General features: G+C 38.8%; 2 protein-coding genes across 3 annotated transcripts in view; both read right to left on the bottom strand.

Moving 5' to 3' along the window:
• The window catches only part of chchd6b (coiled-coil-helix-coiled-coil-helix domain containing 6b), a 39597-nt gene extending 33255 nt beyond the window's left edge, over positions 1-6342 (bottom strand). For both annotated transcript variants that reach the window (XM_088424313.1, XM_088424314.1), the window contains exons 1-4: positions 6102-6342; positions 4858-4951; positions 4703-4757; positions 4444-4600 (exon numbers count right to left, since the gene is read on the bottom strand). In XM_088424313.1, the coding sequence (XP_088280439.1) occupies positions 4444-4600; positions 4703-4757; positions 4858-4951; positions 6102-6185 (390 nt within the window). In that variant the 5' untranslated portion in view covers positions 6186-6342. The remainder of the gene's footprint in view (positions 1-4443; positions 4601-4702; positions 4758-4857; positions 4952-6101) is intronic.
• Positions 6343-6571: 229 nt separating this feature from the next.
• Positions 6572-11892, bottom strand: tpra1 (transmembrane protein, adipocyte asscociated 1). Its single transcript, XM_088424650.1, has 11 exons — positions 11705-11892; positions 10849-11025; positions 10640-10772; positions 10360-10446; positions 9635-9707; positions 9424-9503; positions 9176-9286; positions 9038-9098; positions 8568-8670; positions 8040-8120; positions 6572-7954 (listed from the first exon to the last, which is right to left on the bottom strand). The coding sequence occupies exons 2-11, from the start codon at positions 11013-11015 to the stop codon at positions 7684-7686; spliced, it is 1167 nt and encodes a 388-aa protein (XP_088280776.1). The 5' UTR covers positions 11016-11025; positions 11705-11892; the 3' UTR covers positions 6572-7683.
• Positions 11893-12046: the final 154 nt, after the last annotated feature.

Below are 12046 nucleotides of genomic sequence, written 5' to 3'. Positions count from 1 at the left end.
GTGTGAGTATGCCACATTCATTCACCAATGGTGGAACATATGGCTCTTGTGGGTGTTCTACTCAAGATAATCACATGTACCTTGAGAGCAGGGAGACACATTACTCGCATTACTCAAATTCTCACCCTGAATATACGGTGGGTCATATTCTAAAAATATGCCTTCGGTAAGAAAGAGAGGACAATCAGCAAATTATGCATGCCCGTGGTAGTGGCACATACGCAAATGAAAGTGTCTTGTGGCAATTTTTGGTGGCAAACAGAGATCGTTTAAAACAAAAAACATTGCATGTTGGTGGATTTTTTTTCTAAAATGCAAACAAACAAAATCTCCGGCTTTAACTAGATCATTCTCATGTAAACGTGGACTTAGTCAAATACCCATCCTTAATTTTCAACTGGCTCTTTCCCACCCTGGGGTGTTTGGGCCAGATGGCGATAACTGTGACAGCTATGTAAATAGAGTGACTTCATACCAACACAACAGAGTGGATAACTCACCAGTGAATTCAACAAAGAGGAGGAACCTGACCCAGAATACTAATGTATGCTGACTATTATCTGTAAACAAGAATTCCAAATGGCTTTGAAACCTCCTCATGCTGAAAATTACTGTACTGTACCCATGTCCCACAGATGACCAATCAACAGGCCGTCTTGGTGCACAAAATGATGATTAAAACATCAAATAAGGCAATGAACCTAATTCAGCAGCTTGTAATGTTATTTTTTGAATATAAATTATGTTTCCATTTTCACACGCGTAGGGCACGGAATATTTGGGAATGCTTGATTATAACAGAACAAACATGCCTACCTGGTGCAATAGAGCAACCAATCAAAAAAGATGAAGTCATCTGAGACGAACAGCGGGGTTTGGTATATAAGATGGTGATGATCAATTCAACCAAAAGACAAAAATGGCATTTTGAAAGTGACAAAGAAAATGATAAATAGGTCTGTAATAAAAATGGATTTTCAGTGTAAACCACCCAGCCTTGTTTTCTTGTGCCTTTTTCAAATGTGTGGCATCATCCGTATGCTTTCGTCCAGAGTTTTGTCATATATCTAGTGGACAGTGTCAAACGCTTTGATCTCAGACATAGCTCAAAGACAAGGGCACAAGGACAGGTTGGAAAAGGGACATAAAATGATATGAGTGGCGAAGAGCACGTGTTGCTGTGCAGAGAAAGAATTCATATAAATATAAACATGATTCAACACCGCCATCTAGTGGTCGCTTAAAGCGCCACATCTTTTACTTGACAACTGAGCAATAACAGGTCATGCGAAGGCCTCTTAATTTAGTTTCTAGCAAAATGATGAGGTAAAAACAGTATGCATTGTTTGTAACTGCAGACTCATCCTTCTGTTATACAATGCTGTTCCAAATGACTGAAAATACGCACTTTCCGACAGTGACATTTAGCAAGTTGCCACGGTGTGACAGAAGTACCCAATTTCCTGTGAAATGCCCACACAACAGTCTGGCTGAAGTGTTAAAAGGAAAGAGATGTGTGAGAGAGATAGGACATCAGTGTGACCAAATGGACATGTCGCCTCTCTTTATAAACTTCATCTCAATCAGTGAGCATTCTTTTTTTTTTCTTCTGTATCTGTGACGAACAGCAATTGCAAGGCTGTTTTGACTTGTTTGCAAGCAACATGTCATTAATGTTTCTATACCATGTAACAACACATCATCTTAACCATCAGTTTCAACAAATAGAAAGACATAAGGCATTGGTCATTCATACAGATATATACAAATTGTAAACACCAGCATCAACGCAACACTACTGCAAAATTACTTTCAATCTCTAATTTACCATGCTAACAAAATAGTAAGTAAACAAAGAGATTTTTATAGCTCCTAAAAGTATTGGGATGGGAGTCTCGCATTATGACTAAACCACAGCATTAACGTAACAACTGCATTTTTCCCTCCTCTTTGTCCAACTGTAAGACGAAAGACACATTTCTATTCTTTGGCTCAAAATCTTTAAGACAAAAAGTATTATGAAAGTGATTACTAGTAGTGGGATTTTAGGGTTAATTAAGATAGAACCTCAAGCAGGAGTCCTTGAGAAAGAGTCTGTATGTCTGATAACAAAAAATAAATAAAAATATGAAGTGTCCTCCTATGTTTGTGTTATTCTCAAAGCAGATCTTGTAAATAAACTAGAAATTACACATGCAATTTTGAAAAAAAATCAATTAGTAGATCAAAAACAGCAGATAATAAATGATCTTCTGACTGGAATCAACTTTGCATCCAACATATGCATCCACTCTTCTCAGCAAACTTCTGAATGTGAGTAACCTAAAACAGATGCCTGTTATTGTTTACAATACTGGAGGACTGTTTAGTGCTGAATGACAGTGCATGCCAATGACATTTTATTTGTAGCAGGAATGACACCTTGGAGATGGAGAGAATAGGACTGCAAAAGCAGGAGGTGTTACTGGAAGTGAAGAGAGGAACTATGTGTTGTTGCAATGTGTCACCTATTTCATGTTGTCACGAGTGCTCCAACTGATAAGAACTACTGTACCTACATTCTGTCAAGAGTATTGGAGATGATTTTTATTTCTAGCACCACTGCCTAACGGATAAGGCTTAGAAAGCAGAGAATAGCAAAGAGCACTTTTATGGGATTGTTTATGTCTGGTCAGCTTGCGTAATTAAAATAGGGGGAGGAATCTCTGCCGTTGATAACAGTCTTGGGAATTGCCTCTCTTTCAACTGGACTCAAATGTATTCACAGAGCACATTTAAAAAGAATAGTTGGCCAGTGGCAATAAAATTATTCACAAACATAAGTTGAGCAGCAGTAAGTGTCCACACCGAAGCTCGCTCTAGGAACATTCAAAATGAATTTAGATTGCTTCAATAAACTGTAAAAGGCAATAATGCTGTATTGGTTGCTAATGAATGTCAATTGATGAAAGGGAAGCCTACAAAATGAGCGTTTAAAATTTCTGTTGTTGGGCATTATGTTCTTGTGTGTACTATGATGGTGTAGTCTCAATGTTGAGATGTATTGAGGGCAGTTTGCATCTGCTTTGACAAACAGAGGCAGTGTTAACTCCCAAAGAAAAGTTCAACTAAAACCATGTGCTCCACTGTAGTTGGCATTTGTTTTCGGTTTACTTTATTTTTATTTATTTATTTATTTATTTATTTATTTATTTGTACTAATTCAAGCTTCTAAGTCCTAGTTTCCTCACTAGAGGAAATCCTGGGCTTTCCGATGATGCCTCGCGTGTTTAGGCGACAATATAATTAACTTTGCTGTCTAGCTGAGTTTGGAAATAGAGCAATGATGCTGGGATAAAATATGCCTCTTAAGTCAAACAAAAATCCCTTTAAACAGGCGATGTTAAATCTTGGAGGGCCCTTGGTACTTCCCCAGCATGGTTCACTGTTAACTATCCTATGTGCCATGTGCACTTCTGTTTTGTAAACAGAATTGATCAACTGCACGGACACCTTTGGAAAGAACAATGTCGACCCTTTAAGCATAATATTAGACAGTGTACAGTACACACACTACGACTTAACTGTCCCAAGACAACTAGCTCAGACAACTTTGCGTCCAAGAAAAATACACAACAGGTCACCAGTCAACCATATGCTGTGCTGCCAAGTCAAAACAATAATAGGATGTCTAGCATGTGTCAACCTTTTTTGATTTGATGCGTCAGTTCATGATTTTACGTGAAAAACATCCATCATATAATCGCCTTAAAGCAGGCAGCAGAAGTGAGTCTAAATATTATGCTTCATACCCTTGTCCGATCTTTACTAGACCCACGTTTGATTCTGCTCTGACACAAACCCTGAAGGTACAAAATTGCTAATCTACCTCCTAATATTTTGGAGTTTGTCATGTAATTAGCCTAGGCAACCAAAATGATCAGCCACAGTTCTTGTTGTGATGTGGTGAAATTCTACATAATGTCAAACTACACACGCATTACCAAGTGTATCGTTAAATGGCTGTCATCCAATCTGAACATCTTTGCAAAGGAAAAACATTGGACACATGTGTGGCAAGTTGTCACAATGCAAAAATGCTCTCTGTGTGAAAGAAAAAGTAAAAGTTCAAGGTTAATACAGCCTATGTGTTTCAAAATCCAAACAGAGGAGGGCACTATTGGTCCGTAAAAGGGCTTTGGGCGAACCCTCTGACTACACGCATATTTAAAATTTGGTTTATTGTTTGCAATTATAGTCTTTCTGATACGGATTTTTACTGTAAAGTTCTACTGAAATATACTGCATAGATTTCTTTCAGTTTTTGCATATTTTTAAATGTTCAAATAACGTTTGTGGCCAACACTATTGATAATTGGGTGAAATACAACAACAAAGTGCAGCCACAGTGACCACAAGAACTGCTATGACTTATATTGCACCGAGACAGTCAGCGTGGCTTACCAATATCTTTGCCTTCTCGCGTTCTTCTCGGGCCTTCCCTTGCTCAACGATGAGCGAAGAGCTCACCTCACCCGACCCGACGGCGGTTGCAGTTTGTCTATCTCTTTGGGTAAGTATGGCCAACTGCTCCTGCACCAGGGCCTGCTGATTCTCAAAGCTTGATTAAGAATGATAACCCATAGTTAGATGATATGTGTGAGTGGATCCATTGACTGACAGACAGACAGACAGACAGACAGACAGACAGACAGACACTTACTTTCTACGAATTTCTTCCTGTAGTTCTGTGGCAGAGGGGCCAGGAGATTTTAAACCTGGAAATCAAAATGGAAAAACAAAGGCACTTCCTGTTACAATAAATTTGCCAGAAGGAACAAGCAAATAGAACAAATGTGGAGGAAGTGTACAACTGACTTGGTGTTGTGTGATTGTCTGGCTCAGTTGATGGTTTGTTGGAGCTGAAAGTCCCCTGAGCATCCCTCATTCGCCTGAGAACATCCTCTGACAGCTGGAAAACAGAAGACGGTGGTTTTAGGGCAATTAACATCGTTTCAAACAGGGTGGTGCAAAAAACAAAAGTCGAATTATTTTGAATAATTTTTCATTTTTAAAATCAAAAATTTGAAAACTAGCTAAATCGTGAAATTGGTAGTTGCAAAAATGGAAGAGTGCTAGATGGGTGGTTTAGAAGACATGTTTACAATATGTATAATATTTTGTCTCAAATTAACTATTTTAGTTCCAGTAGTCTGACAGTAGAAAATATTTGAAAAAATACTGAATGTCTGGACTCTTATAAACTGTAAAATTACGCTTTTGGAATTTAAATGAGGTAACTTGCTGACTTCATCATTTTTCCTGTACAATGAATACTTTTAAAAGACACACACTTCAACAACAACAACAACGCCGCCAACAAAATGATAAAGGTTCAGGTAAAATCCAATCACGGTTCAGTTTATGAATGTCACATGATCAGCGTGCCATGATTGGTCCACCCTAGTTGCGCATAGGTGATGTCATTTTCAATCGACAAGTCGAAAAATGTGTTTTTAAAGCTATGAATTGTACATGAAAAATAATTTACCGGTAGACTAAATACTGATCTTTTACGACTAATAATGGCAAAATTAGTGGACAATCCCTTGAGGCAGGTTATGCAAAGGTTATGAATAGCTATTTTGGTACAAACAACGAATGTTACATTTACGTTACTTTTTTTAATAATTCAAACTTTTACATAATTGATTATTGAGTTTGTTCCTTCGATTAATGTCAAATAATCAAACAATTTAATCAACGCTAATTGCACTTTGGTGCTTCGTGCATTACATTCTCACGAACATATAGTCTTTCGGGCCTTTTTTTTTGGAGCGTCTGCTCATATCTTCATGTCAAAGCAAGCGTAAAAGGGGGAAAAAACATAATACAATGCGCACGTAATGAGTGTCAAAGCCATAGTTGACTTTCATTACTTAGCTAGACCGCGTCATTTGGCTAAGGTGTCAAGTTGCATACAGTCAGTGGGTGTCCATGAAGGGGCGTCTGAGTTCAAATGAGCAGGTTCATGTCAGGACATCGACCCCACATCAGCTAACAATGATTAACGACAGTCCAATAAAATACCTTTAAAAAAAAAAAATACAATGTTAAGTTACCTTCACTCCTTCAATAACGGTGACCTTCTCTTCTTCGTCTAATCCGAATGACACTTTCCTCGCCGTGCTGCCATTTCCTCCCATGTCGATCGACTTATCGTCTCAATTTGTATGTGCGTGTGTTTTTTTTTTTCTTTTATGGTTTAATTCCGTTTTGTTTCTTGTCAGGTAGACATTTACTTGCAGAGAGCGGCTTCCCTCTGCCGCCCGCTACAGCTGGTCAAAACGGTCCAATCAAGGTCACTGTGCCCAGCACTATTCTCAAAGCTAATTGGTCGAATCTAATAATTCTGACGTCATTACGTATCATGTGCGTCGGAGGAGATGATGGGAAATGTAGTAGGCGCTTGTAAAAGGCTGTTTTTCCAGTGAAGTACAAGTTACGTTCGCGTTATGGAGTTAAATTCAACAAGTAGAGTTGACTCAGTCTAGGTATTAAACATTGAAAACAGAATAATGGAGACAGTAAGGAATTCTGAGTACTTTTATTCTGTATACGGCATGGAATCATTAATCAGGAATGTTTTTTTCCCCTTCAATTTATGGAATCCAATTTAACGAAGCATTTTCGAAATAGTCTGCAAAATGATAGACGAGACAGTCTACAATATTCAAGTAGCACCGTTCAACCCAATATGAATGGGAAACATTGGTCAAGCATGTATTTTTCTCTGTTGTTGCTTCACAACAAATGTAACCTTGCGGTTCAGCATATGGGTTACCACTGTTGGATGAATACTTTGTAGTTTTAATGCAGAGATCCGTCAACAATACACTGCAAAGAACTTTCAAGCACACTCACAACAAACACTGATTGATGTAAACAAAGACATGGCAGCTTTTGCCTTTGGGGAAAAAAAATGCAGATATGAGGCATTTGCAGCTCAGATGATGAAAACGGATGCCATCCTGAAGATGTTAAAATGAATGATACTAATAGTTTCATTAGATGTATAGATGAAGTGAGGGGACCATGTTTGCACATTCTTTGTGTTCAGTGTCAGAAGACGTAAACTGAACCACATAATGTATTCTTAATCCACTTTCTTTATACACAGCAACACACAACACTTTCACATGTTAACACAACAGCAATTAGTTCAAAAGGTAAAACATACCTCTCAAAAGCACACAACATTGGCGCGTACAATGGGAAATAGCAGTTTAGGACATATGATCAATACCTGGTAGGAAATCAACTTCACTGAAATATTTCAGTTGGAATGTACAAATGATAGTGTCTCCGAATAATGTTAAGACTTGTGATGAAGAAAAGTTCCTCACTGAGGACAAAGCGATTGCTGAAGAAAAGCGGAATGAGAGAAGATGTGCTGAGAAAAAGTCACCTTGAACGAGGCGTTACAGCAGCAGGGCACACTGGCAACAGTGTTAAAAACAGTCAATAAGAGTCAAGAGTCCGCAAGAAAAAAATTGGATAGAAAAAGGTCCCTCCTTACCTCTTTTATCCATATCTATGTTCCTTTGGTCTCATAGAAACGCCATATTTACATTTTGCTCTTGACTCTTCACACCATTTACACACATTCAAGTCCAAATGCATGACCCCGCCCCTACAAAGGAATTAGACGTTTATAGGTCTCCAATGGTCAGCTTCGATGCTGTTGATGCTGCTGGATCCGTAAGGTCCCGAAACAACGTCGTCAAGATAGGCTCCGGCCATTCCTGAACTGCTGGGACCGGAGCCGTCAAACTGTGTGGAGGAATAATGCAGGCCCTGGTCGGTGAGCTCCCTGCGGCCAAGGGTTGAAGCAACAGTCGGTGGAAGGTTGACGTCGCTTTCATCTGCCTCGTCCACCTGTGACTTGTAGGAGAACAGGATTTTGGGTTCTGAGCTGCGGGGAAGATAACACAGACAAAAGTGTGAATATCATTTTGGTAGTCTTCAGAACACTTTGGAAAGCATTGATTCTTACACACCCAAAGAATCCTTTGAGGAATGTGACGTAGATGAGTGGCGCGAAAGCAGAGAAGTAGAGGAAGGTGGTGACATCCACACAGCTGAATCAGAGAGAAACTAAGAGTTAGACTTTCATGTTGTTTGTGGAGTACCCACAAGGATATTTGATGAAGAAAAAAATGTCCCTAAAAGAACCAGAAACTTTTCTTTACATTGAGTTTCTATGGACATGTGACATCTGCAAGCTGAGCCATGAATGGTCGTTACATGAGCACTGAATTGAGTATGAGCTTTTAATTGTGATATTATATTCAGTTGGTGGGAAGAGGCAAAATGGAAGATGTGAAATTGGACAACTACTGTAAGTCATATATACATATAAAAACCTTGTTACATAATAGCAGGACAAATTTACATTACCACACCTGCACTGTGCAATGTCATTTTAAAACAGAAAAAAGATGTATTTCAGTTGTAACACAACAAGTACCGCCTATTCAATTATGCATGTCATTAAAATCCAAATTGTAAAAGATATTCATACTGACCAGAGTCCTTCTATAATTCCTGCACACAGAAGGGCACTGCCCAGGCCCTGGATGAAGTTCAGTAAAGAAAGGATAGCAGCATACACGTAGAAACTCCTCTTAGCTGCATAAGGGAAACAAAAAAGGATGATGAAGGCCATGTAACAATACTGTACTGTACTTGCTTAATTTCTATGTTTGCATGTGTATTGAAGGTGAACTTAGAAGGAATATCATTCAATACAAGATTGTTAATGGTTTTTTTTTCTTTTGGCAAAAAGAAAAAAAATATTTTTCAAACGTCATACTTGGCTATTTACTTACAGTGTTGCTAACATTTACTCATTTTTTCCTGGCAGTTAAAGCACCCATGTTTTGTTTTGTCCAATCTGCTCTTGTAAACTCAGCAGGAAACAAATGAGATAGTAGTTTGACAATCACTGCCCTTTCAAAGTGCTTCTGTGGTGGGGTGCTGCTCTATTTGAACTTACATGGCAGGGATATCCTCTCTCTCACTGGAGTTTTAGGCAAGATCACAATCAAGGAGTACACCTAGGACATACAAGACCAGAAAAGTTAGACATGAATGATGCTCCTGAGGGTATATTTGTATTCCATTGATTACCAACCAAGAAGAAGAAGCAGGAGCTGGCCAACCAGAAATGTCGCCCTCCATGCCCATAGATATTGAAGTCCTCGGCGGAAAGGTGACTGTCCGGGTAATAGATTTCCAAAGTACCCTGCGGAAAAAGGAAGTTGAGCACCCCTTACACTGTATAATTTAGGATTTGGCAAATGCTATATAAGATTTAGCTGTTCCACTGGGAATTGGAAACTGCATTATATGATACCGTCAATGCTTTTCATCTGAAATTACCTGTGTGATGGAGTATGCCAGTGCAAGCACAGTGGTGATAGCTAGCACCCGTTTTATACTAGAATTACTCTCCAGGTGACCTATAAGTACAAAGAAAATGATGAACAAGATAAGAAAAGAAACACATTAATGAACCATACACCCATCACTATGGCATGTAAAATATTTTGCAACATGTCAAATGCAAAGTGAAACAAAGAAGCCAACCAACCAAATGCCAGTCCCAGAATGACAACACTCAGTTCAATTGCCAGTAAGAAGAAGCGGGTGATTTCCCATAATACCTTTGAGGGGGGAAAAAAAAAAAAGAGGAACAACAGATTAGGAGAATGCGGTGTGATAAACCAGCTATGTTCTAACTTTGAAAACACATGTGCAAACAGCTGAGCTGATTATCTAACGATTCAGTGTTTGTTCAGTTAAATCATTTAACTGTCTAACAGTGTACAATACATACTGCAGATATATATCTGGGATAGATAAACGGCATATGAACAACGTGACTTTTCTCGCTCAAGCAACAATCTTGCTAAGACATGTTGAGACTTGGAATGGGCCCTCTGGCCAATATTAAAGAAAAAAATGCCTATGATGAAAAAGGCGCTTCAAATTATTATGCAACACCAATGGTGAAAAGCAATGTTGTCATGATCAATTCAATCCAAAGGTTCTTCAAACAATTATATTTAAAAAATTGGGATGAAGACAGACAAAATGAATTTACTCAACTGCAGAGAGCACTGGCATCTGTTATGTCTTAAGCATTCAAAATAGTGCGATTATTACATGAGCTACACTTGCAAAATCGAATAATTTCAAGCATGCAGCAAGTTAAAATTAAATACCACACTATTTAACAACACTGTAGATCTATTATTGTACTTGTAGTTTTCAGTGGTATAATGCTGCACCGATGTTTCCTTTTCTGTTACTTACTTTGTCGATGATGGTGGCAGAAGTGGATGCACTGACAGTCATTGATACAATGGCCCGTGTGATTCCAACTGCCGCCACGACAAACACCTAAAAAAAACAAAACACAAGATTTTAGAGAAATAAAAACATGCTGTAAGAAATAATGTGCTGTGGAATAACTATCACCAGGCATGACTTTTTAAGGCATTAAAAGGGACATATCCTGTCTTTCCTGCAGTATATGCTCTCAGAAAGGCACCACCAAGATGAAAAAAGCTAGATGTTGTGTTTTGAGTCCTACCAGCAGGTAAAAGGTAATGAAGATGGGGCTGGACGTGATCCGAATCTTTGCCCTTGCTGATGGTAGCTTCCACATCAGGAAAACAAAAAAGGCCACATTAGGTATGAGGAGAATGATGTCCCAGAAACGCACCCTGGAAAAGCGAGAATAAAGACAATGAGCACCATCATCATCCCGATGTGTTTTTTATTTTGTGGTCAGTTGTTTACCTGGAGTCACCAACATCCTCATACAGAATTTGTAGACATTTGTGAGGTTTGCTGATGTTAGATCCGGAATCAGGTAGCCAAGTGGGGAATGTAGATGTATTCTCCAGTGGTGCTGATGTGACGCTTGCATTGTATTGAGTAAACCTAACCACAGGAGTGGCTAGCATGGTTTTCTGTCTGAGTGAGGGAAACACATGATATAAACTCAACACAATGTATAGAAAGTTAAGATTTTTTTTCTTCTGTGTGGAAAGTATTTACATTGAAACCGGTGTATTCACATTGAAACCGGTGCAAACACGTCACAGCAATCCACACATACCAAGCACATTTTTGCAATTCTAACACTAAAGTAATGCATGACAGTTTTTGCATGCTGAACCGGGCAGGCATCTCTCCCACAGTATCTGCTTTAAAAAAATTACACTGTACAATCCCTTGTGTCCATGTGAGAGCCGTAAATATAAACAACATGAAAAGACGTCAACGTATACGAAATATACTGTCGTAAAACATCACATGACTTCCTCAAGAAATCAGCTGACGTAAACGCCCCCATGATGATGTAATTATCCAAAGGCTACGAAAAGTAACATAATTGTTTCACACAACAGTTTGTAGAAGGATATTTAAACAGCAATACAGTAATTGTTAGCCGAAACTGTTAGCTAGCCTGTTGGCTAGCGTTGGTACAGTTTGTAAAGTGCCATATATCGCGTTAAATGAGTTACATTGCAATAAACAGAAAGATTTGCCCATTGGATTTTATCTCGCAGTTTCGTTTGTGCCGAAACAAAAGTGGGAAAAAAACAATGCAAACGCAACGAAGCTAATCTCGCGAAGCACGCTGGTTTACCTTTTCAGACGACTGCGTTGTAAACGTGCTGTAAACGCTGTGGCAAAATTACGTATGGTTACCGCATGATTCACATGCTGCCCTACACGCGATACACTTCTCTCAACCGTTCGCTGTATCTAGACATGTTTTTCTGGCGAGTTCCGCGGACTAATATGTCAGATTGTCATCTGACATTTTGCCCCCTCGCGGACAAAACCTCGCGAGATTTTGCAACGTGACGTCACGAGTTCGCAATAATACTCAGGGAAACGAGTACAAATAAACTGTCAAACAATTAACTTTTAACAATAAAATAGAACTTCATTCACGTTTTGGAAGTGTAAAATTTATAAGTGATAT

The sequence above is a fragment of the Hippichthys cyanospilos genome, chromosome 9, assembly GCF_059441005.1.
Source record: "Hippichthys cyanospilos isolate Australia breed blue-spotted pipefish chromosome 9, RoL_Hcya_1.0, whole genome shotgun sequence".
Lineage (NCBI taxonomy): Eukaryota > Metazoa > Chordata > Actinopteri > Syngnathiformes > Syngnathidae > Hippichthys > Hippichthys cyanospilos.
Note: the sequence above shows the minus strand (reverse complement) of the source record. Positions and strands in the feature narration are given on the sequence as shown.

Bases quoted from the DNA above. Each gene is read 5' to 3' on its own strand.
- tpra1 (XM_088424650.1), bottom strand. From the start codon at position 11,015: ATGCTAGCCACTCCTGTGGTTAGGTTTACTCAATACAATGCAAGCGTC. The intron at 10,773-10,848 runs GTAAACAACTGA...TCGCTTTTCCAG, and splicing joins GAGGATGTTGGTGACTCCAG to GGTGCGTTTCTGGGACATCA. The intron at 10,447-10,639 runs GTAGGACTCAAA...TGTTTTTTTTAG, and splicing joins TCATTACCTTTTACCTGCTG to GTGTTTGTCGTGGCGGCAGT.